Source organism: Sebastes umbrosus, chromosome 22 (assembly GCF_015220745.1).
Source record: "Sebastes umbrosus isolate fSebUmb1 chromosome 22, fSebUmb1.pri, whole genome shotgun sequence".
In the NCBI taxonomy this organism is placed as follows: Eukaryota; Metazoa; Chordata; class Actinopteri; order Perciformes; family Sebastidae; genus Sebastes; species Sebastes umbrosus.
Window position 1 is genome coordinate 8,988,256 of NC_051290.1, and position 16,197 is coordinate 9,004,452.

At 39.2% G+C, this 16,197-nt stretch overlaps 1 protein-coding gene across 1 annotated transcript; it reads right to left on the bottom strand.

Moving 5' to 3' along the window:
* Window positions 1-822: 822 nt before the first annotated feature.
* On the bottom strand, window positions 823-16,197 carry slc1a1 (solute carrier family 1 member 1). Its single transcript, XM_037758871.1, has 12 exons — window positions 15,893-16,197; window positions 11,107-11,247; window positions 10,662-10,754; window positions 10,206-10,320; window positions 9,329-9,371; window positions 9,084-9,194; window positions 8,497-8,681; window positions 8,000-8,107; window positions 6,579-6,701; window positions 6,210-6,404; window positions 5,285-5,419; window positions 823-5,183 (listed from the first exon to the last, which is right to left on the bottom strand). The coding sequence occupies exons 1-12, from the start codon at window positions 15,984-15,986 to the stop codon at window positions 4,943-4,945; spliced, it is 1,584 nt and encodes a 527-aa protein (XP_037614799.1). The 5' UTR covers window positions 15,987-16,197; the 3' UTR covers window positions 823-4,942.

Below are 16,197 nucleotides of genomic sequence, written 5' to 3' on the forward strand. Positions count from 1 at the left end.
AAGCAGATTCAGAAACTTTTAGATAATGTAATGTTGTTTCCCCACCCCATGGCTCGTCCAGTTGCTCTCCACATAGTTTTTATGTTGATACGGCTTATGAAGCGTGGTGCAAATACACTGGCACTGCGCGTTATGAATCGCCATTATTATGAATCTCCCAGATAACCTGATTTGGAGAAGGCAGAGAAAAGCATACCGGTAGCTTTAGAGAAGTTCCGGTACTGAAAAAAAAGTCACGGTACGTCAATGAGTAAAATGAAGAAGTGCCGGTGAGTACTGGTCCACTTCGAGCACTGACGAAGACACACCAATTCTTATTTTCAGGTGATTATACACTAAAGAAAACATACTTTAATATTGTATTCCATTTCTGCTAATCGATCCCCTAAATGTTACACACTGGTCCTTTAAGCATAAACCATATTGCATAATTGTAGAAGGTTGCGTAGAAGGTCTTCCTGAAGAACCTTGAGTTTGGATTGTTTTATCAAACTACCTGTTAATAAGAAGTTCCCAAAGTGCTATGAATGAATTCAGAACAACTAAAGAGCTTGAACCAATCAACCGATCCAAAAGTTACATTGTCCATCTTGGTGCAGCTATTTCTGGATTTTTCAAGGCTCTGACCTTCATTTCTGAAACACTCCTGTAACAGAAGAAACAATGTGAATTATGTTCCTTCTTGTTTCAACCAGTTTACCGAAAACGTGTGTGTTCCTTTACAGAAAATGAGTGTTAAATGGCCATGAACACATCGTATTATCCTTATCATGGTGGATATGGTTAGTAGCTGCCAACAATAAGAACAAAACCAGACAAAAAAATGAGCAATCTTTTATTTGCTTGCAGTTACACACAACGTAGTACATGTTGATTCACATACTGTAGGTACTCAAGTACTTGTCTGTACAGAGAAGGGGTTGGTTGATGCCAGTGTGCTTTTGAGATGTCGAATACAACCTGATTTGCGAGGGCTTATCATCTCTGATCAGTGTAGAATTACAAACAAACACCTTCATTCACCCATCTTTTATTTCATATATGGCCCTTTTGGCAGTGTAGGGACGACTAAAATCGACACACTGAGACTTAGACGGATATTTTGACCTCTTGGGAAAAAGTAATGGAATGACCCTTCAACATGAAAGCCCAAGTAGGAAACTTAGGCAAGAAACGTTATCCCCAAGGATGTAGTCATGTGAAGTCACACTAAACCTAACAGCACTCCGGAAACACCGTTACTTCATTGAACATTATATATTATTCTGAAAATAGACAAAGTTTAATTTTTCAACACTCCATGACCTCTATCAAAACATCTGCATGATACAGGACAATGCTGAAAGATAGAGTGGCATTTGCAGTTGCGTTTTCTTCTATGCTAGGTAGCTGCAAACATTGCAAAGTAGCAACACATTAGCTGTTGCTTTGGAACCAGTATAACAGACATATAAGAGTTTCTTCTGTGATTTTTCCAAACTGGACCACTGAAATTAGCATGTTTACCTAGCCAGGAAGAGAAGCGTTTGCAGTTGCTAATTTTCTACGCCTACGTATAGCTACTAACATAGTTAAGTATTCTATTAGCTGCAGTTTTGGGAGCAGTACTTTCCAAAAACTAAAGAAAATCTCACAGGTGTTTCTTACGTGATTTTTTCCCAAGCTGGAACACTAAAATTAGCATGTCTAACTAGCGGATAATTTCCAACGTCCATCTTCAAATGGAACAATACAGTGTGACATTGTGCTGTAAGTTTAATTTCTATCACAATCTGAGCAAAAAAACTACTAAGAAGCTTCGCTGTTTTTCTAGAAAATACCTCCATTAGCATGTGATGGACAACATGAGTGTCATTGAGTTGTGTTGCGATGGATTATTATTAAGGTATTTGGCTCAGACTCATGGCATGGTGGAAAGTAAACCAAGGAAAAAAAAGACTGCTACTAAACTAGAAACAATGAAAGTGGTTGAACAGTGATTATGGGACCAGTAGGCCTACTGGGAACATAGTACAGCAGAAAAACCCTCGGCGATACCACTGCTGGTCCCAGGTCATGTCTTTTTCAAGTTGACCCCACCAAACAACTCTACACCACTTAGTCCAAGCTGAAGTACTGTACAGTATGTGCATGTGCAGGCATCATAGTATGCAGCTGCTGCTTGGAGTCAAATAAACAGCTCTCAGTTACAGACATGGACATACATTTTTATCAAAAAGCATAAGACCACAAGCATCACACGCTGTGAGCATCACAAATAACAGTGCAGCCAGGGAGCATTAACATAAGTACAGACATTTGTATCATTTGTGGCATTTGCGTCAAAGCATTAACTGTCATTGACATTCTAAGGAAGGCGATCTTGGTTGGTGTGTCCATTCAACATATTTGTCCAGAGTATTTCAAAAACTACTGGTTAGATAACTGCCATTATCAGGACCATATTTCCACCTGTTCACAAGAACTATCAAAATGTAATTATTTGATTGGCATTAAAGGAATTAAGCATATTAGGTGCGTTTCCATCCACCTGTTTTTTTCTTCATAAAGAAAACCTGAGTGAAAATGCCGAAAATTTTGAAAAAATCGTGAAATATTGCAAAAACGTTTGGCTGAGGCGGAATAGTTGGTGTATTGATAAAGGCAAAATGCAACAAAGTGCAATAGTGAATAAATGACGTGCATGAAGCATGTGACTTCAACGTCCACTTGCTTCAGCTCCTCTGAAGGAATATTCATAAACAGAAATGTCACATTTCCATCCAGTTGTCTGCATTGTTTTTCATCATTTGATGTTTGACTGGCTCTTCTTTAATTCCATAATCTTGTTACGCCCTCTAATTCTGCAACGGTATAATGGCACCCAACTTAAGAATTGGCGCCATATCTCGATGAACCAACTCCTTATAATTGCATAACGGTAGTGGATGGAAACAAGCATTCATTCGCATTTTCTTTTGCCAATTTAGTACCTTGACATTTTTATGGATTTGCTTTTTAGCTATTACAGCAGTTTCTCTCACAGTTTTTCATTCGCGGTGGTAGCGGTATCCAAACTTTTTTTCACCTGGACCATTTTATATCGACATTGTTGTTGTTAACACTTGTTAAGATCTTTAATCTTCAATAACTCCTCAGTAGAACATCTCAAGCTCTCTCAAACTCTCAAAGCTTTTTGCTTTTTGTAACACAAATATAGCTCATAGCTACGTCGGCGATGGTGGGCAGATTACCTCATGTACTGATGGCCTACTTTCAGTAGTGCAAAATTGGGCATGACAGGCAAAGATAAGAAAAGATGCAGATAGGACAAACCATGTCAAGTTAATTACTGCATAAAGTGCCTGTAAAATTGCTTAATTATATTCAGTGGTTTTGATGCATCATATCCTTTCCACGCAGCCCAGTAGCAAATGTTCCAAGGTGCGGCACCAGTTTGCAGCTCTATAGCAATGGCTACAAACCAGTCAAGGGCTGGGTCATTGTGAGGTGTTATAAATGGCACTGCTGCTCTGAATTTTACCAATCCTTGTCAGCATTTGAATTTTAATGTAACAGTTGCATTGGGAAATGAAACTATCGAAGAAAGAGCTATCATAGATAAGTGTTAGGGTGCTGTACTTCTTTACTGCTGTACAGCTGAGCCTACCTTTTTGCAGGTTGTATGAAAGGAATACCTCAACATTTTGGGAAATCGATACCTGTCCCATGTGTGTGCATAATTCATAACACAATTTGTGACTTTAGTAACGTTTGTAGTACTAGTTGTACATTTGAACTTTGGAGTGAGCCAGGCTATCTTCCCCCTGCTTCCAACATGGGATTGGTATTGATTGGTATTCATCTCATTCTCTGCTTACTGACCAATTGTGCCCAACAGTTTTCATGTCTAATGTAGTTTACCGGATGGAAGCTTACCAGACGTCTATGTCTTAGCTGAGCCATTGGTTTAAGAGCATTTGAACATATTTCGACCCTTCACCACAGTGACAGTATAGTAGTGAAATTGTATTAAAAAGACACACTGATTATTGACACATAAATCCATTAGGTGAAGATTAAAATAATCTTGTTTGACAAGGAACAAGTTGGGGTATCTAATGTACTGTAATGTTTCCCCCATGCTGCCTAAACACAGACACTATTTATGATCATTATACTTTGCAATAAATCAATGAATGTTAGAGAGAATAATTTGGTTCTGAAAAAAAATGTCCTAAAATTTCACAGTGTTCAATGACTTCATAAGCTTTTTGTTAACCATCTCCAGTCTCTGTGAAGTCTCCATAAAAAATCAGTCCGCAGCCAGCGATTAGCATTTCTTTAACATATTGCTTCATGCAACTCGGTGAAAAACCTCTTTATATGTTTGGCACAGTTTAAATATACAGATAGATATACAAGCAGTGCATTATGGGACATAGACATTCAACAACAGCCACACAAAAAAGATCATTCAGACATTTTAGAGAACCATCGTCTAATCAAGGAGCAAATAAAGTAGGATTGGAGTTTCAAATTCAGATTATTCTTTTGTTTTGTTGAATTGACATTTTTAACTAAATACATACACACACTTCAGATACATCCAAAAAGAATGTCCTCGTGCACACACACAGACACACTAAGCTCTTCTTTTGAGTGCATCTTTGCTAGAAAGAATACACTCTTATTCAAAAGCAAACAGACTTTTTTTAATCTTGGCACAATTTGAGTGTAAGAAGGAAGCACTTTAATCTAGTCGTGGTTGTAAATGTCCGACATGAAGGGTGATCATCTTGGATAAGCTTAATGGAGGCTGCTATTGCTGATGTTTGAGCTTGGATGGGTCTGGTTGGATAGTTTTCCTCTCTCGTCATGGTGCTGATACATGATGGAAGGTTTTCCGTTTTACATCCATAGCAGCGCGGCACTTTCTCTGCTCCTCCGAGCCAGCCACAGGCTAAAACTGAGAGGTTTCGGTAAAGGAGATTGCATCTGTCTTGTCGACGGTGAAGCCTCCGTTGACGTAGGATTTCTTCTCGCACTCTTCGTCATCCAAAGTGGCTTCCAGAGCGAAGGGGTTGGCGACGTCCACGTCTGATGTCAGATCCATCCTCTCCAGCTCCCTCTTGGATAATTTCTGGACAATACCGGCTCCGTAGGCATCGCCAAGAACGTTGATCATAGTACGGAACCGGTCCCTGAAACACACCACTCAAAGTCAATCTACAGCATTGCTCTTCAGTTACAATTCAAACCTTTTTAGTAAAGGTAGGAAAAACAGTTTAACAGATAAACTTACAGCAGCCAATCCACAGCGACTATCAGAGTGACATCACTTGCAGGTAATCCAACAGCCGTTAAGACTATCACCATGGTGACAAGCCCAGCGTTAGGGACTCCTGCCGCTCCAATACTGGCAACTGTTGCTGTTATACTGCAACATAGAGACACAATGTTGTAAATATTCTTCATAATAACATGCAGAAATGAAATGTGACAAATTTGCACATTGGTGGCCCCAAATGGTAGAAAGAGATACTTTAACTGTTTGAAATACTCAAGACCGTCAGTAAAAACCAACTGTTGCTATTTACAGTAGATACCGTATATGCAACATGTACCAAAACAATACATTATGATAATACAAAGGGCACAATATCAGCATAGTAAACACTGCATATCAAATTGAGCTATTAAGTATTACTCTCTACAATCCATGACCACAAAGGTTCCCTAACAATAACCGATTAGTACTGTCTACTATCCATGACCACAAAGGTTCCCTAACAATAACCAAATAGTACTTTCTACTATCCATGAGGTTCCCTAACTATAACAAAATAGTACTTTTTACTATCCATGACCACAGAGGTTCCCTAAAAATAACCAAATAGTACTTTCTACTATCCATGACTGCAATGGTTCCCTAACAATAACCAAATAGTACTTTCTACTATCCGTGACCACAATGGTTCCCTAACAATAACCAGTTAGTACTTTCTACTATCCATGACCACAAAGGTTCCCTAAAAATAACCAAGTAGTACTTTCTACTATCCATGACCGCAATGGTTCCCTAACAATAACCAAATAGTACATTCTACTCAGTCAGCAAGAGATTTCTACCTTAGTCAACAATAGTTGTATTTTATAGTATCATAAATTTTATTTTATAGTCTTTTATAGCTTGCAGTTAGAAGCGCCCCTTAGTAACTATGACGTACCTGATAGTAACAATCTGGCCCACATCCAGATTGTAGTCATTCAACTGGGCGATGAAGATGGCGGCCACCGCCTCATATAGCGCCGTCCCGTCCATGTTAATGGTGGCACCCACTGGGAGGACGAAACGGGTGATCCGCTTGTCAATGCGATTGTTCTCCTCGGCACATCGGAAGGTGACGGGCAGGGTGGCAGAGCTGGAAGACGAAATAGTGGTTGGCACACAATGGTTTTGATTCACAAATATGAAGCATTAAATATACAACTATTTATATGTTTCTTTCAAGGCAATATAAAGCCCTTAGTGTTATAAAATATATGGAATATGATTTGGCTTTGCAAGTAGAGTGAGGAGCTCAGTGGGTTCTGACCTGGAGGAGATCATGAGTGCTGTCACCAGGGCCTGAGCCATTCCCAGTGTGAATGTATACGGGTTCTTCCTCACAATGACAAAGAAGATCAGTGGCAGGCAGATGGTGCCGTGGATAGCCAGGCTGAGGGACAAAACAGGCATTATTATAGAACAATATTATATTATACTTGTTGTCTTCGTTGGATGGATTGGTTAGGTTTAGGCATGATGAATGGGATTGGTTAGGGTTAGGGTAAGAATATCAGGCTAAGCCAATCAGAGGCAGAGTAGAGCGGGTCATGCCCTTGCTATAGTAGGATTCGTAATATCGTTATATGGAGACCTTAAGATTTTTTTTTTTTTTTTATGTTATGTTTGTTTTTACATGTTTCTTGTTTTACACGTTAGCATCAGTATTTAATATTTGTATGTATTCTGGACATGGTTTAATTAGAGTCAGCAAGAAATGTCTACCAAGGTCAACAATACACTAGTTGTATTTTATAGTATCATAAGTTGTATTTTATAGTCTTTTATAGCCTAGTTATAATTATAGCTAATGCCTATTATTTAGTCATAGTGGATTTACAACATCCTGCAAACGGCAACAATCAAGATAAGATGATCCCTTTTCTCCTACGTGGTCACTAAATCGGACTACTGACCCAGTAACCCAGTAATTATTGGGAAACTTGTGACTTTCCACATAAACACACATGTAATCAAGTGAGGTGTGACATTTTGCAATGTGGGTGTAGATCATTACATTGCATTACAGTGGGTGTAATTATTTTACTACATGTGGAAAAAAATCCAACTTCACATATAAATAGTGTGTTTTCACAGTAACATTATAATGTGATCACTATCTGTATGACTTTAGTGCACTTTGCTCCTTAATTACAGAGTGAAGGTTCTGATCAAACATACATAGTGAAGCCCTTGAATTAAGGGAGTACAAGCTGAAATGTCAGTTAACCGAACTGACTTTTAAATAGATTTCAGCCACAGGGCTTATAAAAAAGGCACATTTAGAAAAACTCTTAATTACACTCGCTGTGATTCATAGTCATAAAGCAATAATGCATGATAAGTTTTTAATAGGCTCTGAAAGCATTCAGAACATTACAACAAAGTGTGAACACTGTGTGCACATGTGGTCACACTGACCGGAGCACTGGGAGCCTTGGACCAACCCTGTGACCTAACTGGAGGGGATTTACTGTACACTCTTTAATGGTGTCACTTAGATTTAGTGGCATGGGCGAAGCTTTCATTACTGCATCTGCAGGTTGAGCAGTTTTAAATGTCCTTGGCCCCTTATCAGTGCCTACACAGAGCTCAGCTTTTACTGTATCACTGGAGGGAGAGTCGGCCCAAATGTCAACCATAAATCCCGGTGTGTGGAACAGGCGGATACAGAGTAATGGGACAGCTTACCCACTCAGCACCGTCACCATATAAAGACCCATCTTCCTGAAGATCTCCCAGTCTTCCACCTCGATGATCTTAGCAGCAATTAGGAACAGGATCCCTACCGGCATGTAGCTGGAAACACACACAAAGTTGGAGTCATTGGAGTCAATCTAAGATTATAGCAAATATTGTGCATGGTGCAAGGTCAAGAGGTCAAACCGCCCCCCCCAGCCTGGTTCTGCCCAAGGTTTCTACCCGGGGGATCTCTTGTTGGGTCTCTAAATTATAGAGTACGGTCGAGACCAGCACTATATGAAAAGCGTCCTGAGATAACTTCTGTTATGATTTAACACTATATAAAAGTAAATTGAATTGAAGAGCGTTGCAGCCCTTTTTTTTTTTTGCAAAACCTAAGGATTCATTTGTCAAATGTACACAGAAGCTGCATTTGTGTAGTTTTAAAAACTGAAAGTATGATCATGAGTTGACCATGTTGCTGTAGATCAGTCTTTCATACATACCACATGATGATCTGGACCAGTTTCATGGTTGCCTCATTCAGGGCATCAAAAAATTCCAGGAGGATACGGCCCTTTTCGCCCATCTTCCCGATGACGAGGCCAAACGCAACACAGAACACGATGAGCCCCAATACGTTGATCCCATCTGAATATGCCCCAGTGATTTTATAGTCCTTGGTTATGTTCTGCCAAGAGAGGAAACAAGGAGGGGATTCATTCAGCGAACCAAGAGCAGGTCAGGAAGCTGCTCTCACAACCACGTTAGCTTACTCTAAAGAGCCATTGATGAGCTGCGCAAATGTTTTCTGCAGGATCACCGCCCAGTGACCCACGGCCACTTATGACTCATTACTCTACTTGTGATGCATTTAGATCAGACGCTGGTTGCCAGGTGCAGAAACATGAAGCGTAAAGTGCAGCAGATGGATCAAAAAGGACACGCTGTTGTCATGTAAAGATCAAAACCCCAACAGTCATGTTAATGGAGGATCCTAACAGAAGACACTGGTGAATTCTGGTGCAAGTGTAGCTTTGGCAATACATCAAGAGCATTAAGGTACAATGAACAGAGTAACGTGTATACCTACCTCTACCACCGACATGACAGCAGTTGTGAGAGGTGGAATAGTGGGGGTGGTGGTGTTGATGCTGTTGGCAGAAACTTTCGGAGGATCCAGCTCTTTGCGAGTGGTCTTGTACTAGAGTGTAATTGGTCACATTTCACAACATCAGAGTTACGTTCACATGGTTACATATACTCACCAGACCCTGATGTGGGTTTAAACATGGGTAGAAAGTGGAACAGGGATGATGGCTGAGCAAAGCCTCTTACCTGCTGGAAACAAGCCTGCACCAGATTTTCGGGGAACATATTTCTGTTGATGGCAAAAACAAGATAGTAAGTGAATGAAAGACATAATATATTGATGTATACTACACTCATTCCCCAACAGATGGCTCATTTATATAAGTAAAGATGATTAATATTCATGAAGAAGATGTGGTTAACCTCTATTGAGGCAAGGGAGCTAAAGCATGCCTTCCCAAGGGATGCCAGGGTTTGTCAATGGAATTGCTATTTCACTACATGCTGTATATTGTTTTCAACAAAAGCAGTTGTCTTAAATTCAAGAAAGTGAAGGTTGGAAATGTGAACCTCAAAGCTATGGAATTAAAGTCCACAGGAGGCTACGAACAAAGTAGTTGTCGGATCAACAGCACCTGAAAACAGCTCAATCAACTTTTCATGTTGAGGTAACTATTCACGTTGACTTAACTTTCTGAGTTGATGTAACTTTTTAAGTTGACGTAACTTTCTGAGTTAATGTGACTTTTCGAGTTGATGTAACTATTTGAGTTGATGTACCTTTCTGAGTTGATGTAACTCTTCGAGTTGATGTAACTTTCTGAGTTGACGCAACTTTTCGAGTTTAATTTTCTGAGTTGAGTATTTGGATAGGTGTGCAGAGGTGTAAAAGTTAAGGGAAGTTTTAAACTTCTCACTCAAGCTCTCTCTCTCTTATTCTTCACACAGCTACTTCTGTCACTTTTCATTTGTATAAATTAGTGTAACACCAAGAATACTTTTGAAAACTGTTTGAAACATTATCAGGGAAAGACCTAAACTTGTATTCTCTGTCACTTCAACATCTGAAAGAGTGGACACGTCATGGTTATGAGAAATTAGAATCACATGGCTGGGAGGTCACCTGATGAGGTCCAAGAGTGTGTCAACTGTTGTGACGTTGGGTGTGGTCCCGGCTCTGTCAATGTGATCGGCTGTCTGTGAAACTCCCGGTTTGATAGTCATCACCAAAATAATCCCTGCAAAGGATGACACCGCTCAGTATTCTGTGATGACAACTTGACTCATTCAATAGCTTTCATATCAACCACCACGTTGACATGACAGCATTTCAAATCAAATCATATTTATTTCTATAGCACATTTCAAACATGAGCTGAACAAAGTGCTTCACAAACATAGATAAAGCAGGTCAACAGAGTAGACAAAAACTGATAAACAGCCATTTAGTAGTCGCAATTCAAGTACATTCAAAAGTGACTTAAAAGCAACTGAAATAAATAGGGGCAAATTACATTATTATAATTATTAAATAGAGTGCTATAGAGAACTAGAGAAGTGAATAAAATATTCAACTCACCAAGAATAACGGCAATTATGGTTGTTGAGAAATAATAAATAACAGCTCGCAGACCTATCCTTCCTGATACCTCAGAGTCCAGGGCTGCAACACCTGTGGACAAAACACACAAGCACAACATTTAATGGTAATCTAAACCAAAAGCTCGTCCTGTGAGTGTTGTTGAATTATTTTCAAGTTACGTTTCTGATGTTTTTCATGCTTATGTTACGTTTTTTACATATATATTTCATTTAGTTTACATACTTATTTTAAGCCCAACCAATAATGTTTTTCCTAAACCTAACGTTCTTTTTCTTTTTGCAATATCTGTGCATTAATGTGGTATTGTTGTTGATAGTGTTGACTGAAACTTAATTCACACTGATTTTTGTAATGCACTCCAGTATCTGCCTTTGCAATGCATCACTAAGAGTACAACCAGATATAATTATGTTCAAGTTACCTGTTATCATGCTTGAAATGATGAGCGGGAGGATGACCAGCTTCAGCATTCGCATGAGGATCTCTCCTGGGAAGCCAAAATACTGCTTCTGGAGATTGGAGAGGGACGCATACTCTCTGACCACGACGCCCAAACTGATCCCTGATCAGGAGAAAGACAGAATCACATCATAAAGAATTCTTGGTCTCAGCTGCAGAAAAAGAATAAGTCCTTGGCTGCATATACAGTATATACTGTATATATGGAGGACAGAACCTGCCAAATTATAAAATAAATGACTCGATAGATGAATTAATAAATAAATTAATAAATAAATAAATAAATATGTCATTAAATGTAGCAAAAATAATATTAAAAATAAATTTAGCCATTAAGTAATTGATAACCATATTGACCCATATCCTCTGACCCCAAGATGACACACATTAAGTGACACATACAGAAATGCATAAAGAAATGGAAAAAGAAATGTATAAAGAAATGTAGAGAGAAAAGAATAAAGAAATAAATAAGTTTGGGGAAATAAATAGAAATGGAGGTGAAAAAGGGAAAATCGTGCATAAATAAATAAATACATGCATTTAAAAATAAATATAAGATGAATATAAAATGAATAAAAAATAAATGCAAAAATAAAAAAATGGAAAAATAAATAAATATATAAAAACATAAATGAGTAAAAGGGAAATTTAAACAGAAGATTAAATAAATAAGGGAATTAATTACAAAGAAAATTAAAAATAAATAACAAAGCAAATTAAAACAGAAAAATCAATTTATGTCACATTTCATCAATTAATTAATGGCTGAATTTATTTGTGTTATTATTTTTGCTACATTTAATGACATATTTATTTATTTATTGAGGCATTAATTTATTTATTTTGGCAGGTTCCGTCCTCCATACATATATACATGGGTCAAGCAGGACAGAAAAGCACAATGCAACATTGAAATGTGTATTATATCGCTTAAATAAATGCAGAATTTTCTCTGCATAAGCAACTGTCACATTATTGCACAGGTCAGTGAGGTTTCATCCCGATGAATTTCATGAGGCACGACACACATTATATTTTCCAGCTATAAACTTCACATGTATCCCACTCAATGATTTTAGTAATGCACTCCAATCTGTGTTATCACACATGCCAGACCACCATTAAAGATGCTTGTAAAACACTGCGATGACGCAGCAAACTGTATGTGGCGGCCACGTCCTTTTCTACCCAAACCAACATGCACCACTAACAGCAGTTTGGATCTGCAGTGAAGACATTTTAATGCTGCCATCTACAGGCAAAGACAGTTGCTAAACAACACAACAGGTGCTACAAACACTTGTGCCACTTGCAGGCAATGAGTGTTACAGCTGCAGGTGTCTTTGATTAGATCTGCTGTTTTCTTTGAGTGTGTACCATGGATGTATAAAGACAACTGGAAACAGCGTTGGAGGCGGGCACGCTGAGTTACAGACGTCTCTTTCCCAATGTAAGTCTATGGGAAAAAGTCTTTTTGGGCCCAATGGCATCATGTGACGGACACGGAAGTTATAGTACCACCGTTCGGCCACTACGAAAATTTGCTTCGAAGCCCGGCACTATTCCTGGTGTCTTGGTGTGTAGAGTATGTTTTGCTTGTAAAGACCTGTACCACCTGACCTAAAATAACACTGAACTGTCGCTCTCTGCACGGCTAATTGCCCCCGCAGTCTGAGTCGATGACGGTTGAACTTTTTTTTTGTACTTGTGTCCATGGCAACCACAGAAACCACACCGAGGAAAACAAGGCAAGAGCAAATTTCATTCATATTCTATAATTCTACACCTTCCTCAGATGCCTTTTGTAGAAAGCAAAGAAGACATTCTGATCATACCATATACTCATCATCATCAATGTTGATGTTGCAACACGCTTACACTAGGAGCAAGAAGAGCAAGACAATAAGAATGTGTCATCTGGAGAGGATGACTGCAGAGCAGAGGATGAAGATGAGGTTGAAGTATTGTAACAATGCAGAGTAGTAAAAGTGCAAGTCATTCTTACTTGATTAAAGTTTTCCAGTTGTAATGCGCTGTGTAACTGGTGCACATACAGTTCTCTGCTCTGTTAATTTTATACCTTGTTGCTGGTGTTTTAAAACCTGTTCTAGATGTTCTATTGTATCTGTTAAACATTTTTTACTAATATTATACTCCCTTCTCTCTCTTTTTGAGGATATTATTTAGCTATAGTCATGTTATTGTAGTTTGGTATGCTACTTGCCTTTGTTATCTCCAATACCCACCTCAGAGTGTAATGGTCGGTTAATTAAAATGTAGATTTCTGCATCGTTTGGATAATCGTGTTCATAAATATCCTAGAATTTATAACCGAGCTGAGGTTATTTCAATTATTTCAAATACATTAATTATCTGTCCAATCCAATGGATCCAGCGTCCTTTAAAACTTCTAAATTGACTGAAACTACATAAAAATTGGCCCAACAAGAGTTGAAATATGTTCACTTGTGGTTTAAATGGCCATTCTGAATTGAAAATGTCAGAAAATGGATTCAGCATCCTCAATAACCCCCAAAACCACTTCCATATTGTCCAAATCAGCCAAGCAGATGCTGAAATATTGCCCAAGTAGGTGATTATGCTAATTATGCAAATTGCTCAACATATGCAAGTTAACATCCGTCAGTTTCTAAATGCTGGGGACCCATACTGTGCATTTCTAACATAAAACTTTGGGTTCCGCAACATCCCCAGGTTCACATAAGGCTCTATAAGCTGGCAAATAAAAAGTGAGGTCATCAAGGTAAAAGAACAACAACTAGGGATGACTGACTTCATTGCTGCTGAATATAACCTCTGCCCTAAACCAACAGGACATGAAAACATTGATAGAAAAAAGGACACACTGTTTCACTGACAGCAAACAGCAAGCACTGACCCGCTACAAAATACCTGATATCCTCCAGACTCCAATGAGAATGTCCTAAAATCTCACTTACTTTGTCAAAAATACAAAAGGGCATGTTAAAATATTTCTGCCTGTAATACTTCTGGATCTAAAACAGTATGTGTCATTTGTCCTGCCACCCACAACCACTTAAACCTGCAGTAGGAAGAATGTTTTTGGCATCGTTGGGAAATAAATTCCATAATAACCTTTCAGCATATTGTAATTCAAGTGTTCTTAGAGACTTCTGCACCTCCTCATGGCTCTGTTTTCAAGCTTTAAAAAAATCTACGGCTACGACTTTGGCCAATCACAGGTCATTTCAGAGAGAGAGCGTTCCTATTGGCTGTGCTCCGGCTGGTGGGCGGTGCTTGGTATTTCCTCAACTGATCTCAACATGGCTGCCGGGTCACAAACTTTCACATTTTACAGCTAAACAGTACACTACAAGATGTTTCTGAAAACATTTGAGGAGAGACACTGCATGTGATTACCATAAAGTGGGCATGTCTGTAAAGGGGAGACTCGTGGGTACCCATAGAACCCATTTTCATTCACATATCTTGAGGTCAGAGGTCAAGGGACCCCTTTGAAAATGGCCATGACCATTTTTCCTCGCCAAAATTTAGCATACGTTTGGAGCGTTATTTAACCTCCTCTTGTAGTAGTATGACATGGTTGGTACCAATGGATTCTTTAGGTTTTCTAGTTTCATATGATACCAGTATCTTCACTCTAGCTTTAAAACTGAGCCCATAACAACCAGAACACTAAAGTTGCGTTAATGCGTTAAGAAATTAGTGGCATTAAAACAAATTTGCGTTAACACGTTATTATTGCGTTAACTTTGACAGCCCCAATTTAAAGTGTTAAATTTGAGAACAGTGGTATAATGAGTGTTTAATTGGGCTAGCACCTCCAAAGCAGTCAACCTGTAGGGGAAACACTGCACCTCTAAAGCTCAGCAAGACAGTCTGTTTTTGTTTTTTTTATCTGTTCTCAAACAGAAATGCAAAAATGACAGATAATTTCACACCCAGATTCCTGATCGATTGTGTGTCACTTGATCATTAATGGTGAGCAACAGGAACTCGTGATACCTCCTGCATTACTTCATGCATTCAATCATCATGATTCATGCATTAGTTAAGCATTACTTCAGGGAGGTATGTGTTAATCAGTCAACTATCAAGGTGTTGCAAGGTGTATTTTTTGAACGTGACAGAGCCAGGCTAGCTGTTTCCCCCTGCTTCTAGTCTTTATGCTAAGCCCATCTAATTGCCCCTATTTATACAGCTCTGCATGCGCTTAACACACATGACATGACATTGATATTGAGTTTCTCAGCTGACTCTGAAAGCCAAAATTTCTTGACTTATTCCTTTAATGTACACACAATCTAAATGTGTTTTAGCAATGCAAACAGGTATACTAACTGGATGAATCTAACAGAGGACGTGCAGCTGGTGGTGCACTGTGATGGGATTCCTCTCACACAGACCCAGAATCAGCTGTCACTTCAGTCTGGTCACGTTTTGACTGAGACACGTCCAGACAGACACTGTGCTCTCTGCCTCTGGAGGACACAGCCTAGTGTCTCCTGCAACAGAACCATCCTCCTCTCTCTTATCAAAGATCATTATGAATTAACATAATGATTATCATTAACACACATTTTGCAGAAGGTTGATTTATTTCATCATCAGTGACAGCAGCTGTGAAAGCAAGACTGAATGCAAAAAAAAAAACACAGACACAGGGATGGATGCACAGACAGCAGATGAAGATGAAAGCATCTCATTCTCTCTCAGCATACATGATGAGCAGCTTCACATACCCAGCAGCACTGATAAAATCGTGGCAATCAGGAGCCAGTTCTTCTTCAGCAAGCCTTTGAAATTCACACGTCGTCGCTCTTTGTTCCCCATCATGTCCAATAGGGATGTTGTTGTTGTTATCTCCAGAAAAAAAAGGGAGAGAAATCAGACGACAGAGAGTCCTGCGGTCGGTCTGGATGTCAGGTGCAGCAGGCGACGCAGAGCAGTGATGGAGAAGAAGCCGCGGTGCTACAGCAGCAGCAGGAGGGATGCAGCCGGCAGACGCTGCTGATGGCCAGCGATGCTGTGTGTGTGTGTGCGTGTG